We start from the raw sequence: 19071 nt of genomic DNA, 5'->3' as shown, positions 1-19071 counted from the left end.
AGGGAAAAGACAAAGTTAGGAACCTATCTCATTACATAAACATGTATTCCAGGAGGAGTAAAGATTTAAATGTATAGCGTAGAAACTAAAATTATTATAATATAATTAAGAATATTTATATGATATTAGAGTGAGAGAGTTCTTAGCAAGATTGGAAACCTAGGGCTGGGGTTGTGGCTCAAGTGGTACCGTGCTTGCCTAGCATGCGTGAGGTACTGGGTTCGATTCTCAGCACCACATAAATGTAAAATAAAGATATTGTGTCCACCTGAAACTAAAAAATAAATAATTTTAAAAAAGATTGGAAACCTAGCAACTATAAATGAGACATGTGACCAAATAAAAATCCAAAGAAATTATTGTAGCAAATAACATAATAAACAAAAACAAAAGAGAAGCCAGGCACCATGGAGCATGCCTGTAATCCCAGTAGCTCAGGAGGCTGAGGCAGGAGGATTGCGAGTTCAAAGCCAGCCTCAGCAAAAGTGAGGTGCTAAAAAACACAGTGAGACCCTGTCTCTAAATAAAATACAAAAAAAGGGCTGGGGTGTGGCTCAGTGATCAAATGCCGCTGAATTCAATCCCTGGTATTGCCTCTGGCCAAAAAAAAAAAAAAAAAGACAAATGATAGTCTGGGGAATATCTGTAACATCATATGTGAAATACTTCTCAAAACAAATATCCCACTAGAAAATAAAGCATAGGAGCTAATTGGAGAATTCACAAGAGGAAATCTAAATGACCCATAGATATATGAAAAAAGAGTTTCACTTTACATCTCCAAAATCAGAGTGGATGGGAAGCTATAAGCCCCAAATTTCCTACAAGTTCTAAAACTCTATGATCCATCCGGGGTTCACTCTTTTAGCCCATGAATAAGGTACCAAACAGGGATCAAAAGACTCTAAAACTCTCTGACCCTAGAAACCTATCATGAAGTTGTGAAATAAGACAGCCATCCTACAGGAATGGATTGAACAACCACTAGTAGTTTGTGGGTCTGTGTGTGATACGGTGCTTGATGCTGGGTGGGGCTAGAGAGTTATATGGAACCTTTTCCCTCATGGATTTTATGATTTACTGGGAGACACTAACTGAAAAATAAGAATTACAGTAAAATGTGGTGAATAATATGAACAAACAGAATATCCCAAACAGGCCAAAGGGTGGGGGGTAGATTAGGGTAGGGGTATCCTGTAGGGTTCTTGTCAAAGATAAAAATTCCTGAACCCTATATAAATCTTAGGAGTAAAAATCTTCATGAAAGTGCCCTTACATTTTTATTTTATTTTATTTATTTTTAGCTGTTGCTTTCATCAAGAATAAGCAGGACACTAAGCGAGCAATCGGTAACAGGAGAGTCTAATATACAGTACGTACTGGACAGCCATGAACAGCAGCAGCTAGGACTACAGGCTCTAGAGCCCCACTACTGAGGTCACATTTCTATTGTGACTTCAAGAAAGGAGATGATGATGCCTGTGTGGCTTTGAGGATTAACTAAAGATAATCTCTGTAATATTAATATGGAGAGAGTAGCAGAATTATAGAACCATTATATATTATATATATATTTATATATAAATCGGGGTTCACTATATGGTGCATGAAGTTCTCCTATTCTTTAAGTGTAAATAATTGTTAAAAATTGCCAAAAGAAAAAAAAATAAAACTGTTCTGTTCCTTCCATTAAAAACAAAATAGAGGAAGATATAACAGAAAAATCCGAGCCACACTAGTATCAAAAATAAATTCTTTCATCTAAGACATGTTTTTTTTTTTTTTATTCTAAAGAGTACATATGATTTGGAAAGAGAATGCGAGGAAAAACAGAAGACTCTGTACAAAAACCAAAGACTCTGTACAAAAAAGTGTGTCATATATCATTTTATTTCTGTCACTAACCAATCTTGCCCATTTGGGCAAGTTAGTTCTCATGGGGCTAAATTTCTTTCCCAGTGATATGTGGTTTTGTGGTAGTCACAGTGTTTTTTATCCTATGTTCCAATCATAGTCCTCTCTGGTCTAAGGATTCTAGAGGGAATTGTAATATATAATTGACCCACTAGATGGCAATATATGGCTTTGGAAGTGAATATCTTTCAAAAGCCACTTAAAATGTTGCTTAATAATCAAACAAGAACAAATTTAAGTTTCTCAAAAAGAAAAAAAAAACCTGAAAGGTAGACATTAATTCCTCACAGATGTCATTATTGAGATTTATGAGTTAAAGAGAGAATCTAGGGACATAACTGTATGCTTACCTAGCATGTGCAAAGGCCCTGGGTTCAATCCCAATGCTATAAGAAAAAGTTGTATGAATTTAAAAGAGAGCAGACTTTTTTCTATAGTGCTCATTATAGGGACTTAGGGGATAGGAAAACAGGGGGCTTTAGCTAAAATGCACAAAATTTAGTTATGTAAGAGGAATAAATCTTAGAGATTATATGTATAATATAGCGGTCATAGTTAATAAAACTGTATTGTATACTTAAAATTTTGCTAATAGAATAGAACTTATTGCAAAATTTAAAAATAGTAAACAAAGAGGGTGGAGCAAACTTTTGGAGGTGACGGATATGGTTATGATGTAGATTGTAGAGATGACTTCAGTGATACTTATTTCCAAACTTATCAAGTTGCATCCATTAAATATGTACGTCTTTTCACAAGTCAGTCATGTCTCAATATAGTGATTTTTTTAAAAAGGACTCATATAAGGGCTAAAACATGAGACTAGATGCTCTCTAAGGCCTCTTCTAACCCTGAGTATTCTATGTTAAAAATGAACATTATCAACTAGAATTTCAGTATCAGTAAGAAAAACTGTCCTGATAAAACAAGAGTTAACTGAGCAAGTGTTCCTACTTGAAGAAATATATCCTCCCTACCCTACTTAATACCTCTGTTCCCTTAGTTTCTATATCTGAATCCTCTCCCTCAGCACTTAGCACAGGAACATCAGTTTTAAGAACCCCTGCCCCCTAACATACATACACATAAACACATACACACACACACACACACACACACACACACACACACCTTTTGCAGATACTATCCTCTTTACCTCTAGACTTACAATATATACAAGGAATCCTACATTTCACACGTATATTATAATTTCTATTTTGGTTGCTGGCAAGTTTCCTGCTGTCACCATCTCATTAGTACCCAGTCTTAGTAGGAAAATGATGTCTGTGGATTTAGAAGTTTCTGGCAACATGTACTAGATACTCTGAGGAACAGTGTAGAAAACCTTGGGTATCCAACTCCCCACTCCCATCCTTGAAAATGGATAATAGTTGACAGCTAGGAAAGGCATTTGCATGTAAACGACATTTCTCAATTTGCTACTTGTAGACTAAAGTCTATTTGGGGAAAGGACAAGAAGTCAGACCTCAAAACACAGTTTTTCTTTTTCTTTCTTTCTTTTCTTTTTTTTTTTGTACTGGGGATTGAACCCAAGAGTGCTTAACCATTAAGCTACATCCCAGCCCTTTTTACTTTTTATTTTGAGATAGGGTCTTGATAAGTTGCTTAGGGCCTTGCTAAATTGCTAAGGCTGGCCTCAAACTTGTGATCTTCCTGCCTCAGCCTCTGGAATCACTGGGATTACAGGCATGGGCCACCATACCCAGCAATAAAACCTAACACACATTCCTGCCACCACACATTTTATACTGAAAAAAAAAGTTAAACAAAGGTTAATATCTAAAGTGAATATTGCTAAGCCAATTGAAACATTCAAAGACTTATAAACGATAAAAGTAACATAAATTTAAAAGATAAAGACAAAAGATTGGGATATTAAAGTGTTATGCTTCATGAAAAATCTGAATAGCACTGTAATTAGAAATAACATATCCAAAGAGAAGTGCATAAAGTAGTCTTCATAATTGTAAAAAGCCTTCAGGTCTATGTTACTAATTACTGGCATTAATCATTATTTTTCTTCAGCCTTTCTATCAATATATAGCATATTTGGTTGGATCACTTGCAATTGTCGATTTATCACCATTTCAACCTATAAAATCATGTTTTTTTACAGATCAATCTAGTAATTGTCACTATTTAAACACTGTTTTTAATTACATAAATATTAACAAAGCAAAATATTGTCAAATAAAAATATCTTACTTCACAATATTTCTGAAACATACAAACCATATATACATATAAAATATATAAAGCCTATAAACACACAGTACATAATTGGAGAGTGACTTTTAGCAATACCCTACCTTCATTTGCAAATTCTAATCAGTATATTAAATCTACTGAGTAATAATTCTCTGTACTCAATAATATTCCCCAGTAGGTGATTAGAAATAAATACTAAGAATTATTAGAGCCTACTGATGACACTACAAAATTTGAATATGAAATCAAATTTAATGGTAACTCATTAACTATTATCACCATATGTAACAATTTTACCAGGTTCAAATGAAGAGATTCTGAAACTTGAAAAGGTTAATTCATGAACACAACCTTATTTGAAAATGGAGGACTCACATCATGTTCTTTCTGTGTTGGAATTAAACTGAGGTTGATCTTTTGAGGAGGTAGATGGTAAAATCAGACTTAGCTGACATAAAGAAACAGAATGTGGTGATAAGGTCATTCCACACTAGTTTCCTTACCATTTTTTCACACATTCCAGCTTTCTTAGAGAGCAACTTTGTACAGTCCCTTACTCTGTACCAATCCAGTGAAATTTGAAACTTAAAAAATCAATGCCCCCTACGGATATCAAGAACTGGCATCATGAGGACAAGAATCAAGAGGAGCCTCGTTCTTTGTAGACTTCCCACTTGTCATTTCTCAGGTTGATAAATTTAAAAATTGGACTCATTAAAAATGATCTACAATGGTTTAATGCTTTCTCTCTACATAAAAACTGATTCATTTTTATAAAATAGTGACATCAGACTTGATAAATAAGATATGATATTCTACTCATCTAGTCATTCTACTCATCTAGTCATCATATTCCTCCTTAAAATATACCTTTGTTATTTTTAGCAAGAGAACACTTTTTTCTTTCCTTATACAGACAGATAAATTTCTTTTGGATTTTAGTTCATTATAATTTTGGTTCTTTTAACATAATTTTAGCTCCTTTGGCATAATTTACTCCCCACCCCCATCCTCCCAACCATCCCTTCTCTGTGCCTCTTTCACAATGAAGCTAGGCTATTTGCTCAAACAGGAGTAAATACTTAGAGGGCAACCTAAAGAGCAAAAATACAGGAAATGAGACAACTCAAGTAAGAACTGATATATATTAAAAAACCCTCCTTTTCTCCAGTATGCATACAAAGAAATTACTCTTTTAGGCAACAGCACTGCACATCCATCAACAATGCTGCCTTATTAAAGGCTAGGATAATAAGAAAAAAGCTCAACTTTTAACTAATTTAAAAACAATTATATGGGTTTCACTTTGGCAGGCCTAATATCACAAACTAGGCCATAAGCAGTTTTTAAGACATGAAATCAATAGAATCTATAATGCATACTTCACTAAGAGAATTAGAGCAAATTCACACTCTACTGAAGAAATCCTACTCCCTGAGTAGGTAAAAAGCAAAGCAGACTCACAGTTCACAATGTCACCTTGAAGCTGTAGAATCTGAGGAACTGGCATGGTGAGGACAACAAGATCAAACTGCTCAGGGGAGCCTGTTTCCCTGAAGACTTCCCACTTGTCATTTCTCAGGTTGATCTGGGTCACACACTGTCTAAAGTAGACTTCTGCACCTGCTCCAAAATATAAATTGTGTTCACATTCTCAGAATTTTCCATATGAATGAGGGACAAGTGAATAGTGGTAAATTGTATCCACTCTGGTGAAAAAATATGCTCAAACTTGTCTACTATAGTCCCCACTGTTCTCTTTCTTTACTTAGTTTCTTAGTGGCAATTTTTCCTTTTTGACATCCTTACAATAAGTGTCTGGATTTTAAAAAACACTATTACAAGTAATAACAGCAATGACAGTAGTAGTAAAACAAAATTAGGAGTAGTAGTAGTAAGCATAGCTATCTTTCATTATCTACTATATGCCAAGTGCTTCATGCACACTATACCAAATTATTTCAGATCTGGAAACAGATTAAGAAATATTATGCCATAATTTAGAAGTATATCTAGCTAACTCTAAAGCTCATCATCTTTGCAAACTAAGTATATATACATTTCAGTAAAGGTGTTAGTAATTAGTTCTCACTAGTAATAGCAAGAAAAATAATAATTTCTATCAATGGAATTAATATTACTTTTTGAACGACCTGATTAAGGTCTCTGTAGGAGAAATGCAAGTCCTCATCAATAGATCAGTTTCCTCGATTAAGAAGAATCAGAAGGCTGGGGTTGTGACTCAGTGGTAGAACACTCACCTAGCATGTGTGAGGTACTAGGTTTGATCCTCAGCACCACATTAAAGTAAAATAAATAAAAGATATTGTGTCCAACTACAACTAAATATATATATGTATGTGTATATATATATATATATATATAAAGAAGAATTAGAAACAGGAAAAACATTGAGTACCCTCTCATCACATTTCCATTCTTAGCATTTATCACAAAAGCATTTTAATAACTATTTCCCTAATTATTGTTTTATATAGTCTTATCTTTTGAATTCTAAGTTTCATGAACCACAAATGCTTGTTTCTATGCATAGCATAGTACTTGACACAGACTAGGTATTTACTCAATATTTGCTTAAAAGAATGTATTAAGAACTATAAACTGAAAGAAAGTATTGTTAAGTCATTAAGTCTGCTTACTATGCTAATATCTCAAATTCTGGAATTTAGAAAAACTTTGATTTAAAAACAAATCCAATTTTATTTAGCCTCATGTATAGACAACAAAGAAATGAAGATGGAATGAGAAATATTTTTTTAAAAAAGAATCATGTTCATGTTCATCATTACCTAGACTTTTTCATGTTTCTAGTCACCAAAAATCCAAGTTAAGCCTAACCTTGTCCACAGAGCTTCCTCTGTAGCCACTCTGTAAATTACTCAGTAGGATCCTTCCTATCTCTGATGTCCTTCAACCATCACTGTCTTTACCACTCATTCTTGACATTGATTCAAGATATCTGCATGCTTTAACTGTGTCTTAATCATCCTGAGTATTATCTATCCAGTAATATCCTAGGCTCCTTCATGTCAGATCTCCAATACCTTTTCCATGTTGCTTGAATAATGCTACCTATAGTAAGCACTCAAATTTGTTCAAGTCACATTGGGAACATGGTGTTAACTAGGTCAAGGGGTCAATGTCTATTTTAGGCGGTGAGCATCATTCTGTGCAAAGATTAAAGCAAGGCTTGTGAACTGTTCTCCAACTTGCCTGAGAATTTTTTCAAGGCAGCTACTTGGGGAAGGTGCAAATAATCAGTGCTTTCAACTTTCATTCCCCATCTCCATTACTCAACCCAGAGTGATGCTTTATTTATTTATTAAAGTTCTCTGGCCTAGAAAATTCTCCATGCCCCAGCTGAGTGTCTTGAAAATGAATCCTAGTGGCCACAAGATGTTCTGCAAGGTGTATGCTAGTGGTTCCCTAAGACCAGCAGCACTAGCCATACCTAGGAACTAGAAATGCACATTCTCAGACCCTGGCCCAACAATTCCAAATCAGAAATCAAGGGATTAGGTCCAGCATTCTGTGTTTAACAATCTACCCAGCCTGGTTATCTACAATGCATGTTGAAGTGTGAGAACCTCAGGGTAGACATCTGTCAAAACCACTCTAAAAGTAGGATTTACCAAGAGGTAGGGGAAAAGGTATAGCTGCTCTTATTAACCAGGAAGTTTTCCTTCCAAGCTATTAGGCTTGAAGTTTCTAGGAAAGAGGCATAAAACTGGTGAATGGCTTTCCACTGCACTTAAAGTGTACAATCTTTAACATTGCTTACAAAGTCTTTTACACCTAGCCTTGTCTTACTCCTATGCTTCATCTCTTACTACCTTCTCCCTCATTAACTACTCCTCAGTTAAAATGACCAAATGTTCTATCCCAGAGCAGTGTATACCTGTCATCCCAGCAACTTGGGAGACTAAGGCAGGAGAATTGCAAGTTTGAGATCAGCCACAGCAACTTAGTGAGGCCCTGTCTCAAAATAAAAAATAAAAAGGACTGGGGATATGGCTTGTTGGTTAAACAGCCCTGGGTTCAATCCCGGTACAAAGATAAATAAATAAAGTGACCAAATTTTCTATCAGGAGTATATACTTCTTTATTAAAGAATTACTTTTTGAAATAAATAGTAACATTTTATATAATGATAACCCCAAGGGGTTGTGTTATACAAACTGAAAATATAAATAGATTTTTACTAAGAATTGGTTAAATGAGAACTGACAGTCATCTAATATACATCAACCTAATATGTATGCTAATTACATAAATTATCCATATTAATAATCTGTATCACTGTGCTTACCATGTACTGCTACATTCTGTGTGAGCTACAAAGAATTCTGCACACCTGTAATGCTAGCTACTTGGGAGGCTGAGACAGGAGGATCACAAGTTAGAGGCCAGCCTGGGCAACTTAGCAAGACCCTGTCACAAAATAAAAAATAAAATGGCTTGGAATGTGGCTTAGTGGTAGAGGGCCCATGGGTTTAATCCTAGTACACAAAAAAATCTCTTCTCCCATAAGTTTCCAAAGCAAAACTGGAAGATAAACATATATTCTCCCTAAAAATCTAATGAAATAGGGAACTAGGTACAAAGTATTTAAGAAGTGTTCTTCTACCAGGAAATCAGCTCTATAAGCATTGGACTTTATTTTTTTTTTATTTTTTGAATTTGTTCTAATTAGTTATACAAGGCAGAAGAATTCATTCCAATTCATTGTACACAAATGGAGCACATTTCTTTGGTTGTATATGATGCCTACCATGTGGATGTATCACTGTGCCTATCATGTACAAGATACTGTTACATTCTGTGTTAGCTACAAAGAATTGTGCACCACATGTGCAATCATACATGTAACTAGGATAATGACGTCCATCTCATTCCACCATCTTTCCTGCCGCCCATGCCCTCTCCCCTTCCCTCTTCTTTGTCCAAATTTCCTCCATTCTTCACACACAACACTCCCCCCACCCCCACTAATTATGGATCAGCATCCACTTATCAGAGCAGTATCTGAGATTGGGGACTCTGATGACTTCATGGCTGTTTCATGCTTGGTGGCTGGGAAAGTTTCCTGTGCAAAGGTGCAGGATGCCTAGTTGCTATGGCAATGTCCTACATGAGGAGGCTCTGTGCTAAAGTCTTATCAGCCTTGATTTTGATCTCAGGCACACAGCTCCTGGGAAAAAGGAATTCTTTTGCTAACAACCCCAATGTTACACCAGCTCCTGAACCTGTCTGCATAACAGGAACTTTAAACAACTGACTTTCTTGAGAGTTGCACAAATCTCTTAACATTGCACATTGTAACTGTAGAATATAACTACAGAATAAACTGCATAATGTTGCTAATTCTGTAACTTTCATGAATACAAAGAATAATGCTTGCATAGTCTTTAATCTGATTAAATATATATATATATATATATATATATATATATATATATATATATAAAGATTGCTGGCAGAATTCTTCAGACTTGTTTCTTCATCAGAGAGCAGTGCTCCACCTGATCCCAGCTGTTATCTACAAAATCTAAGTCCATGAGTCTTATTTTTCTTATCCCTCTTAGCCCCTTGCTGGATCCTGCTAGATTGGCCCCACTGGTGGCGGCAACAGTTTCTTTATATGTTCATCTATTGAAGGGCATCTAGGGTGGCTCCACAGTTTAGCTATTGTGAATTGAGCAACTATAAACATTGATGTGCCTGCAATCACTATAGTATGCTGATTTTAAGCCTTTTGGGTATACACCAAGGAGTGGGATAGCTGGGTCAAATGGTGGTTCCACTCCAAGTTTTCTAAGGAATCTCCATACTGCTTTCCAGCGTGGTTGCACCAATTTGCAGTGCCACCAGCAATGTATGAGTGTACATTTTCCCCCACATCCTCGCCAACACTTATTGTTGCTTGTTTTCTTGATAACTGACATTCTGACTGGAGTGAGATGAAATTTTAGAGTAGTTTTGTTTTGATTTACATTTCTCTAATTACTAGAGATTTTGAACATTTTATCATATATTTGTTGATCGACTGTATATCTTCTGAGAAATGTCCAGTTCCTTGGCCTACTTTATTGATTGGGTTATTTGTTTTCTTATTTTGGTTTTGTTGTTGTTTTGTTTTGTTTTGTTTTATTGTGTGTGTGTGTGTGTGTGTGTGTTAAGTTTTTTGAGCTCCTTATATATCCTGGAAATTAGTGCTCTATCTGATATGTGTGTAGTAAAGATGTTCTCCCACTCAGTAGGCTCTCTCTTCACATTATTGAATATTTCCTTTGCTGAGAAGTTTTTTAGTTTTAATTCATCCCATTTATTGATTGTTGATTTTATTTCTTGTGATTTAGGAGTCTGGTTAAGGAAGTCAGGACCTAATTTAACATGATGAAGATTTGAGCCTACTTTTTCTTCTATTAGGTGCAGAGTCTCTGGTCTAATTCTTAGGTCTTTTTTCCACTTTGAGTTGAGTTTTGTGCATGGTGAGAGATAGCAGTTTAATTTAATTTTGCTGCAGATGGATTTCCAGTTTTTCCAGCAACATTTGTTGAAGAAGCTATCTTTTCTTCAATATATGTTTTTAGCAACTTTGTCTAGTATGAGATAACTGTATTTATGTAGGTTTGTGTCTGTGTCTTCTATTCTGTAGGATAGTTTAAGGTCTGGTAAGCATACAACTTTAGCTCTTCTACCACTGGTACCTAAACATGTCTGGCATTTTAAGCACTCAATAAATGCTTACTGAATGAAAGGATGTACATATGTATATATAATGCAGTTACTAAGTACTTCAGGATTTCAATGAATATATATATATATATATATATATATATATATATATATATATAAAATGGATCAAGGAAAAATCATGATGGAAATGAAATTTTTAAAAGTTATATGGTGCCACAACATAAAACTGATGGTGACATTCTACAATATGTAAAATGATGTCATTATTTGCAATGGTTAATTTGATGTGTCAACTTGACTGGGTTATGGAGTGCCCAGATATTTGGTGGGTATTTCTGTGAGTGGTTTTTGTTCTTTCTTTGTTTGTTTTTGTTTTCTGTGAGTGTTTTCAAGTATCAGGTTTAAATTCGGAGTAAAGCAGATTGTCCTCCCTAATGTGGGTGAGCCTCATTTCATTGGCTGAAGGACTAAACAGGACAAAAATCTTCACCCCTCCCCAGGTAAAAGAGAATTCTTCTTGCCTGATAGCCTTGGAACTAGGTCATAGACTTTTTGTTTTTTCCCTGCCTTCAGCCTAGAACTGAAGCACTGGCTTGAGTCTTAAGCCTGCCAGTCTTCAGACTGGAACTATACCATTAGTTCTTCTATTGTCTTGCTTGCTGACTTACCCATCTAATCTTGGGACTTTCCAGCCTCCATAATCATGTGAGCCAATTTCATATAATAAATCTCTCTCTCTCTTTCAGTATATATGTGTACACACACACACACACACAGAGTCATCCCTCTATATCTGCTTAGGATTGGTTCCATGACCAAGTCAACACAGTCTACAGATGCTCAAGTGTCTTATATAAAAAGGCATAGTACTTGCATATTACCTGTTCACATACTTCTGAATACTTTAAATCATCTATAGATTCTTATAATACCAAATACATTGTAAACATTATGTAAATACTTGTTATATTGTTTAGGGAATAATGTCAAGGAAAAAAGTCTGTGCATGTTCCGTACAGATGCAACCCTCCTGGGTCTAACTACATAGTACATGGGTAAAACACAACATGAACAATGCTCAGTTACTGCTAGAGAGAGAATAAGGATCTATGAAATGACAGGAGGCTATAACAGGATATGACTGACTACACATCACTTAATTCTCATGGATTCGACATAGTATTTAGTGTGTAGCAAACTCTAGCTTTGCCTTTGGAACTTTCTGCAGTTTTTTTCAGTATTTTTGATCTGACGTTGGTTGAATTCATGAATACAGAATCTATTCTACAGATATGGAGATCCAACAGTATATCCTATTAGTTCCATTTTTCTGGACAACTTTGAATAATAAACCACCACAGTCTGAGTCTTGGATAGAAAAATGGACTAACACAGAATGGTATTTATTATTTTCTGCTGTTGCATATCCAATGTCACTGACCTCTCACGCACACTACTTATTCACATACTTCTGAATACTTCAAGTCATCTCTAGATACTTACAATGCCAAATATATTGTAAATATTGTGTAAATACTTGTTATATTGTTCAGGGATTTTTAGGGTTTTCAATAAGTAATGATGAAGAAAAACAAATTCTCAGCTTATACCTTTCCTTAGTGACCCTGAATTGGATAATTAACTGAATTACGATATGTCAAGAAAGCTTATTTTGTTTAGAAAAACAAATCATTTATTTTCCAAGGAAAGTTCTATTTTCTTTTTTAAAAACCCATTTTCAAAACCACTAATAAAGTGTGTAAGGAACAAATGAAAATTCTAATAGAAAATGGGCAAAGATTAGGCATAGAACATTTACAGAAAAAGATATGGTTGACAAAACAAAAAGTGAATATACTCACATAACTAAGGAAATAACAAGTCAAAACTACAAAGAGATACCATTTTTAAGCCTATAATGTTGGCAAAATTAAAATTTCCATTATACCCAGATATGGGGAAAACAGACATTCTCATTCACTGTTGAGGAGATATTCCTTAAGAAGAATATGTAGTACAACTTAAATTTAAAATGAAAACAGTGCTTGACATAGCTGTTTTGTTAAAATTTGAAACTTGTTTCTCTAAACAAAATAAGGTTTTTTTGACAAATAATAATTCAGCTAATCACCCAATTTAAGATCACGAAGGAAAAGTACAGGCTGAAAATTTGTTTTGCTTCTTAAACTATTTCTACAATAATTAGTATTTTGGTCTCCTTCATCATATATTATTGCAAATATGCTTTCAAAGCTATATCAAGGTTAGACATACACCAATGTTTGTAAAACCAAAAACCAAAACAATCTCCCACCTGAAAACAGCCTAATTATTTAACAGAAGTTAATTGTTAAATAAATTATGGGAGATATGTACCATATAATATGGATATTCATTAAAGAAAACACAGCACATTGAATTTGCTAAAATGAAAAGAGACCATAGTATGAACCAAACAAGGTACAAAATAGTTTATGTAAAATAACTCCTTTTGTGTGTGTGTGTGTGTGTGTATTTTTTTAAATAAACAAATATAAACATATACTAACTCTAAATAACCATAGTCATACAGCTCAATAGGTTGAAAGCACAAACATTTGTCTGAAAATATACACTTAAAACTGTCACCAGTGATTACTTTGGGACAAGAAAGACTAGCTGAGTGGTAAATATAAGAGTATATACTTTTTATAATTTTATGAATGGTATCAACATTTAATTGTACATATAGCTTTTATTTTAAAATGCTAATTCTAAAAGAAAGCAGAGAAGATCAAATTCCTACCTGATTCTTTCAAGTAATGCTTAATAATTGAAGAAATTCCTTGAGGTGCCACAAAGTTACAGTCTCCTTCTTTTATCATCATTCCTTCAATAGGAGAGGTCAGAGGCTTCAAAATGCCATGGCCTAATAATTCATCATAAAAACTGAAATAAATCAATATATATATATATACAATGTAAGTAACTACTATGATTAACTCTGCAATACCATATTCTCTGTCAGGAATTTTTAGAGATTATATTTACAAATTATAACTAGGAATCTTCACTGTATATTTTGTATTAGGTAAAACTTTCAATTCAGGGGAAGAACAGAAATGTTCTGAGAATTCATTGAGCTTTTGCTGACATTATTCAAAGCCTATTTCTCCACGTAACTCAGAATTAGTCAATGAAAATAAATAGCAAAGTACTTAGCATATCAATGTTAAATTTTGATAAGATTGACTTCCATCACAGATATTTTCCCTCTTCCTCAACACTAACAACAGTTATTATTATTATTTAGCCCTTTATTTGTTCTAAATATAATCTCACCTAATCTTCACAATAACCCTGTGAGGGCGGTGTTTTGCAGTTTCCTACTTTACTCAAGTGAACATTTTATAGCTAATTTCATTAACAATGATATATCATAATCATTTCTACAAGTGGCATTTTTAAAGTACATTAAAAATAAATGATTTGTGTCCTTTTATAGCATACAACTGCTAAAACTGATTCCACCACTTGCAACGAACTTACGTTTGGTGTTTTTTGGCATAATGAGGAGTGCAGGTGATATATTGAGCACCCAAATCAGCTGTGCACTGTGAATTATGAGGACTGCTGGCAGTAGTCATTCTTCCCCCTTGAATTAATCCACAGGAAAATGTCAGTACATTAGAGTGAGCTTTTTGAAGTAATGCAATTCATCCCAGATTACCCCAAATAAATTTCTTTACAAATGTGTTTTTAAAAATTATTCTTAAGCTCTATTGAAATATAGAAGATAATTAGAAATTATTTTGAAAATTTATACTCCAATAGAATAGAAAATATCAATGACACCTTCAAACTTCTAGAGACATATGAGTTGCCCAAACTGAATCAGAAGGACATACACAATTTAAACAGATCAATTTCAAGCAATGAAATAGATGCCATCAAAAGCCTACTAACAAGGAAAAGCCCAGGACCAGATGGATTCTCAGCTGAGTCTACCAGAACAAAGAAGAATTAATATCAATACTCTTCAAATTATTCCATGAAATAGAAAAGAAAGGAACCCTTCCAAACACATTCTATGAGGCTAGTGTCACCCTGATACCTAAGCCAGACAAAGACACATCAAGGAAAGAAAACTTCAGACCAATAGCCCTTATGAACATAGATGCAAAAATTCTCAATAAAATTTTGGCAAATCCCATAAAAACATATTTAAAAGATAGTGAACAATGATCAAGTGGGGTTCATTCCAAAGATGCAAGGTTGGCTCAACAAATGTAATTCATCGTATCAATAGACTTAAAATCATATGATCATCTCAACAGATGCAGAAAGAGCATTTGATAAAACAACAGTTATTATTATTTAGCCCTTTATTTGCTCTACATATAATCCCACCTAATCTTCACAACAACCCTGTGAAAAACTAAGGATAGGAGGAATATACCTCAACATTGTAAAAGCTATCTACGTTAAGCCCAAGGCCAATATCATTCTAAATAGAGAAAAACTGGAAGAATTCCCTCTAAAAACTGGAACAAAACAGGAATGCCCTCTTTCACCAGTTCTATTCAACATAGTCCTGGAAACTCTAGCCAGAGAAATTAGACAGAAAAAAGAAATGAAAGGGATATGAATAGGAAAAGAAAAACTCAAACTATCACTGTTTGCTGATGACATGATTCTATACTTACAGGATCCAAAAAATTGTACCAGTAAAACTTTTGGAATTAATAAATGAATTCAGCAAAGTAGCAGGATATAAAATCAATACCCATAAATCAAATGCATTTCTATTCATCAGTGATGAACCCTCTGAAAGAGAAGTTAGAAAAACTACCCCATTCACAATAACCTAAAAAAATACTTGGGAATTAATCTAACAAAAGAGGTGAAAGACTTATACAATGAAAATTACAGAACACTAAAGAAAGAAATTGAAGAAGACAGAAGCTTAGAAGGTGGAAAGATCTCACATGTTCTTGATGCAATTCCAATTAAAATTCCAATGACATTCCTCATAGAAATAGAAAAAGCAATCATGAAATTCATTTGAAAAAATAAAAGACCAAGAATAGCCAAAACAATCCTTAGAAAGAAGAGTGAAGCAAGAGACATCACAATACCAGACCTTAAACTATATTACAGAACTATAGTAATAAAAATGGCATGGTACTGGCACCAAAATAGACATGTAGACCAATAGTACAGAACAGAGGACACAAAGACAAACCCACAAAAATACAGTTATCTCATACTAGACAAAGTCGCCAAAAACATATATTGAAGAAAAGATAGCTTCTTCAACAAATGTTGCTGGAAAAACTGGAAATCCATCTGCAGCAAAATTAAATTAAACTGCTATCTCTCACCATGCACAAAACTCAACTCAAAGTGGAAAAAGACCTAGGAATTAGACCAGAGACTCTGCGCCTAAATAGAAGAAAAAGTAGGCTCAAATCTTCATCATGTTGGATTAGGTCCTGACTTCCTTAACCAGACTCCTAAATCACAAGAAATAAAATCAACAATCAATAAATGGGATGAATTCAAAGTAAGAAACTTCTCAGCAAACGAAATATTCAATAATGTGAAGAGAGAGCCTACAGAGTAGGAGAATATCTTTATTACACACACATCAGATAGAGCACTAATTTCCAGGATATATAAGGAGCTCAAAAAACTTAACACACACACACACACACACACACACACACACACACACACACACACCAAAACAAACAAAGAAACAAACAAACAAAAAAAACACCCAAATAACCCAATCAATAAAGTGGGCCAAGGAACTGTACACTTCTCAGAAGAAGATATACAATCGAACAACAAATATATGATAAAATGTTCAACATTTCTAGTAATTAGAGAAATGTAAATCAAAACAAAACTACTCTAAAATTTCATCTCACTCCAGTCAGAATGTCAATTATCAAGAACACAAGCAAAAATAAGTGTTGACGAAGATATGGGGGAAAATGTACACTCATACATTGCTGGTGGCACTGCAAATTGGTGCAACCACTCTGGAAAGCAGTATGGAGATTCCTTAGAAAACTTGGAGTGGAACCACCATTTGACCCAGCTATCCCACTCCTTGGTCTATACCCAAAAGGCTTAAAATCAGCATACTATAGTGATGCAGGCACATCAATGTTTATAGTAGCTCCATTCACAATAGCTAAATTGTGGAACCATTCTAAATGTCCTTCAATAGGTGAATGGATAAAGAAACTGTGTGCATTTACACAATGGAATATTACTCAACATTAAAAGAGAATAAAATTATGGCATTTGCAGGTAAATGGAGTTGGAGAATATAATGCTAAACAAAGTAAATCCATCCCCGCAAAAAACAAAAGCCACATGTTTTCTCTGATAAATGGATGCTGATCCATAATGGAGTGCAGGGCATGGGAAGAATGGAAGAACTTCGGATAGGGCAAAGGGGAAGAAACGGAAGCGAGGGGAAATGAGGGTAGGAAAGTTGGTGAAATGAGACGGGACATCATTGCCCTAGGTACATGTATGATTGCACCAGAGGTGTGACTACACGTGTACAACCAACAAATGAAAAGTTGTGCTCCATTTGTGTACAATGAATTGAAATGCATTCTGCTGTCATGCATAACTAATTAGAACAATTTTTTAAATTAAGTAATAAAGCCATTGACTGCAAAACAAAATTATTTTTAAGTTGAAATCTTTGTCACCTAACATTATCATAAGGAAGTCAACAGATAATTTGGTCATTAAGAGATTTTTTTTTTTTTTTTAAGTAGGGAGGAGTAAGGAAAGGAGTTGAGTACCTGTAGCAGTGTCTCCCACTTCCTAGTGCATAGTTAACTTGAATACAAGGAATGAATGGAGGTTTGGGATGGATAAATAAAATGACTGATGAAAAGCCAGAATGGCAGAATCAGCGGGGCCGTTTCTTTCACACTGTCAAGAGTCCGGAGAATGACAGCATTTTGAAAACTAGGTTTTTGAAAGGCGGGGTCAATGGGGAGCCGCTTAGGGAAGCTCAGAATCCGGGGAAAGCTGCAATGGCAAGCAGGTAAAGGCAAAAGTCCATTTATTAGAAACCGGGTAAGCTCCCGCTTTGTGAACTCCTCGAGGGCGCCTCCCAGGCACCCCCGCAGGCCTAGCTGGGTAGCAAAAGCAGAACCTGGCTGGGGAATGACAGCCCCTTCCCGGTCAGGCCCGCTCCCGAACAGCGGAAGTGTCCCGTCACGTGACATGGCGCCCACTGCGCAAGAGCTGCCACCAGCAGTGCTGGAGCTGAGAGCTCACGCCTTTCCCAGGTTTGGGGCCGACAGGCAACCCACCTGAGTCCCCAGCCTTGTCCCACACGGCGAGGTACAGAGGACCGGAAACAACCTTCCTCAGGAGCGCTGCGCACAAGCTTCCGGTCAGCCCGGCGCCCACGATCAGCACCCGCGCCATGGAGGACTGCGCTGTGAGCATTAGCGGCCGACTCCGCGTCAGCTTTCTGCCCGCCTGGGCTCCTTAGGTCGCCGGCCTGTGACAGGGCAGTCCCACCGCCCGGCCTGCAGGGGGCGGAGAAGATGTGGCGGGAGCGAGAAGCGAGTTGGCCCTGGAGGAGGCAAACTGGAGCCCGCGGAGAACCCGGGTTTTCCAGGCACTGAGCCGCCTTGCAACCACAGGCGGGCCCCGCCGCCCAAGTTCAGAACAGCCGCTTCCCCTTAGTCCAGAAAAGCCTGGAAACTGTGTGGGTTACAGCGTGAGAACCCCTCTCGCCACAGGGCTGGTGTGGACTACAGCGGAAAACCTGCATAGCCTTGCCAAAGGATGACCGATTACCTATTGCGGTCTTTGCTGCTTTCCTATTCTAGATCAAAAGCAAAGAGAGGGAACACACCGGCTGTGGCAGGACAAGCTTTCCTCTGAGGCTGTATAGCCACTATTCATATAGAAAAGGATTTGCAGTCAGGGGGAGATTTCACTTTAACCCCGAGGCGTTGTGCAAGTTACATAACCTTCCTGACCTGAATTTCTGCATCTGTGAAATGCGGTAGTGGTATATCCCTTCCAAAATTAAATAGATTAAAGACGTTTGCTCCACTAGACAATTGTGGATCCCTCCTCTCTTAATATTGAGTTGTGGCAGAACACATTCCATTAGCTCCAAGGGATGCAAGAATGATTAAGAAAAGGATTCGTGCCATTCATTATCTCTCCTCC

The 19071-nt window shown here is 35.9% G+C and overlaps 1 protein-coding gene across 4 annotated transcripts in view; it reads right to left on the bottom strand.

The window, feature by feature from the left end:
• Nucleotides 1-18376, bottom strand: part of Rnls (renalase, FAD dependent amine oxidase) — a 345747-nt gene extending 327371 nt beyond the window's left edge. For 2 of the 4 annotated variants that reach the window (XR_011707328.1, XM_027949245.3), the window contains exons 1-4: nt 18195-18376; nt 14392-14497; nt 13649-13791; nt 5608-5766 (exon numbers count right to left, since the gene is read on the bottom strand). Coding sequence is in view for 3 of the 4 variants with exons in the window: in XM_027949245.3 (XP_027805046.1) it covers nt 5608-5766; nt 13649-13791; nt 14392-14497; nt 18195-18333 (547 nt within the window). In the remaining variant the exon portion in view is untranslated. Of the gene's footprint in view, nt 1-5607; nt 5767-13648; nt 13792-14391; nt 14498-17675; nt 17993-18194 lie in introns of those variants that run through there. The other 2 variants (XM_071611246.1, XM_071611247.1) reach the window with 2 other exon arrangements.
• Between the last annotated feature and the right edge of the window lie 695 nt (nt 18377-19071).

The sequence above is a fragment of the Marmota flaviventris genome, chromosome 4 (genome assembly GCF_047511675.1).
Source record: "Marmota flaviventris isolate mMarFla1 chromosome 4, mMarFla1.hap1, whole genome shotgun sequence".
Taxonomy (NCBI): Eukaryota; Metazoa; Chordata; class Mammalia; order Rodentia; family Sciuridae; genus Marmota; species Marmota flaviventris.
The sequence above is the reverse complement of the archived record's forward strand: the minus strand, read 5'-3'. Positions and strand labels throughout refer to the sequence as shown.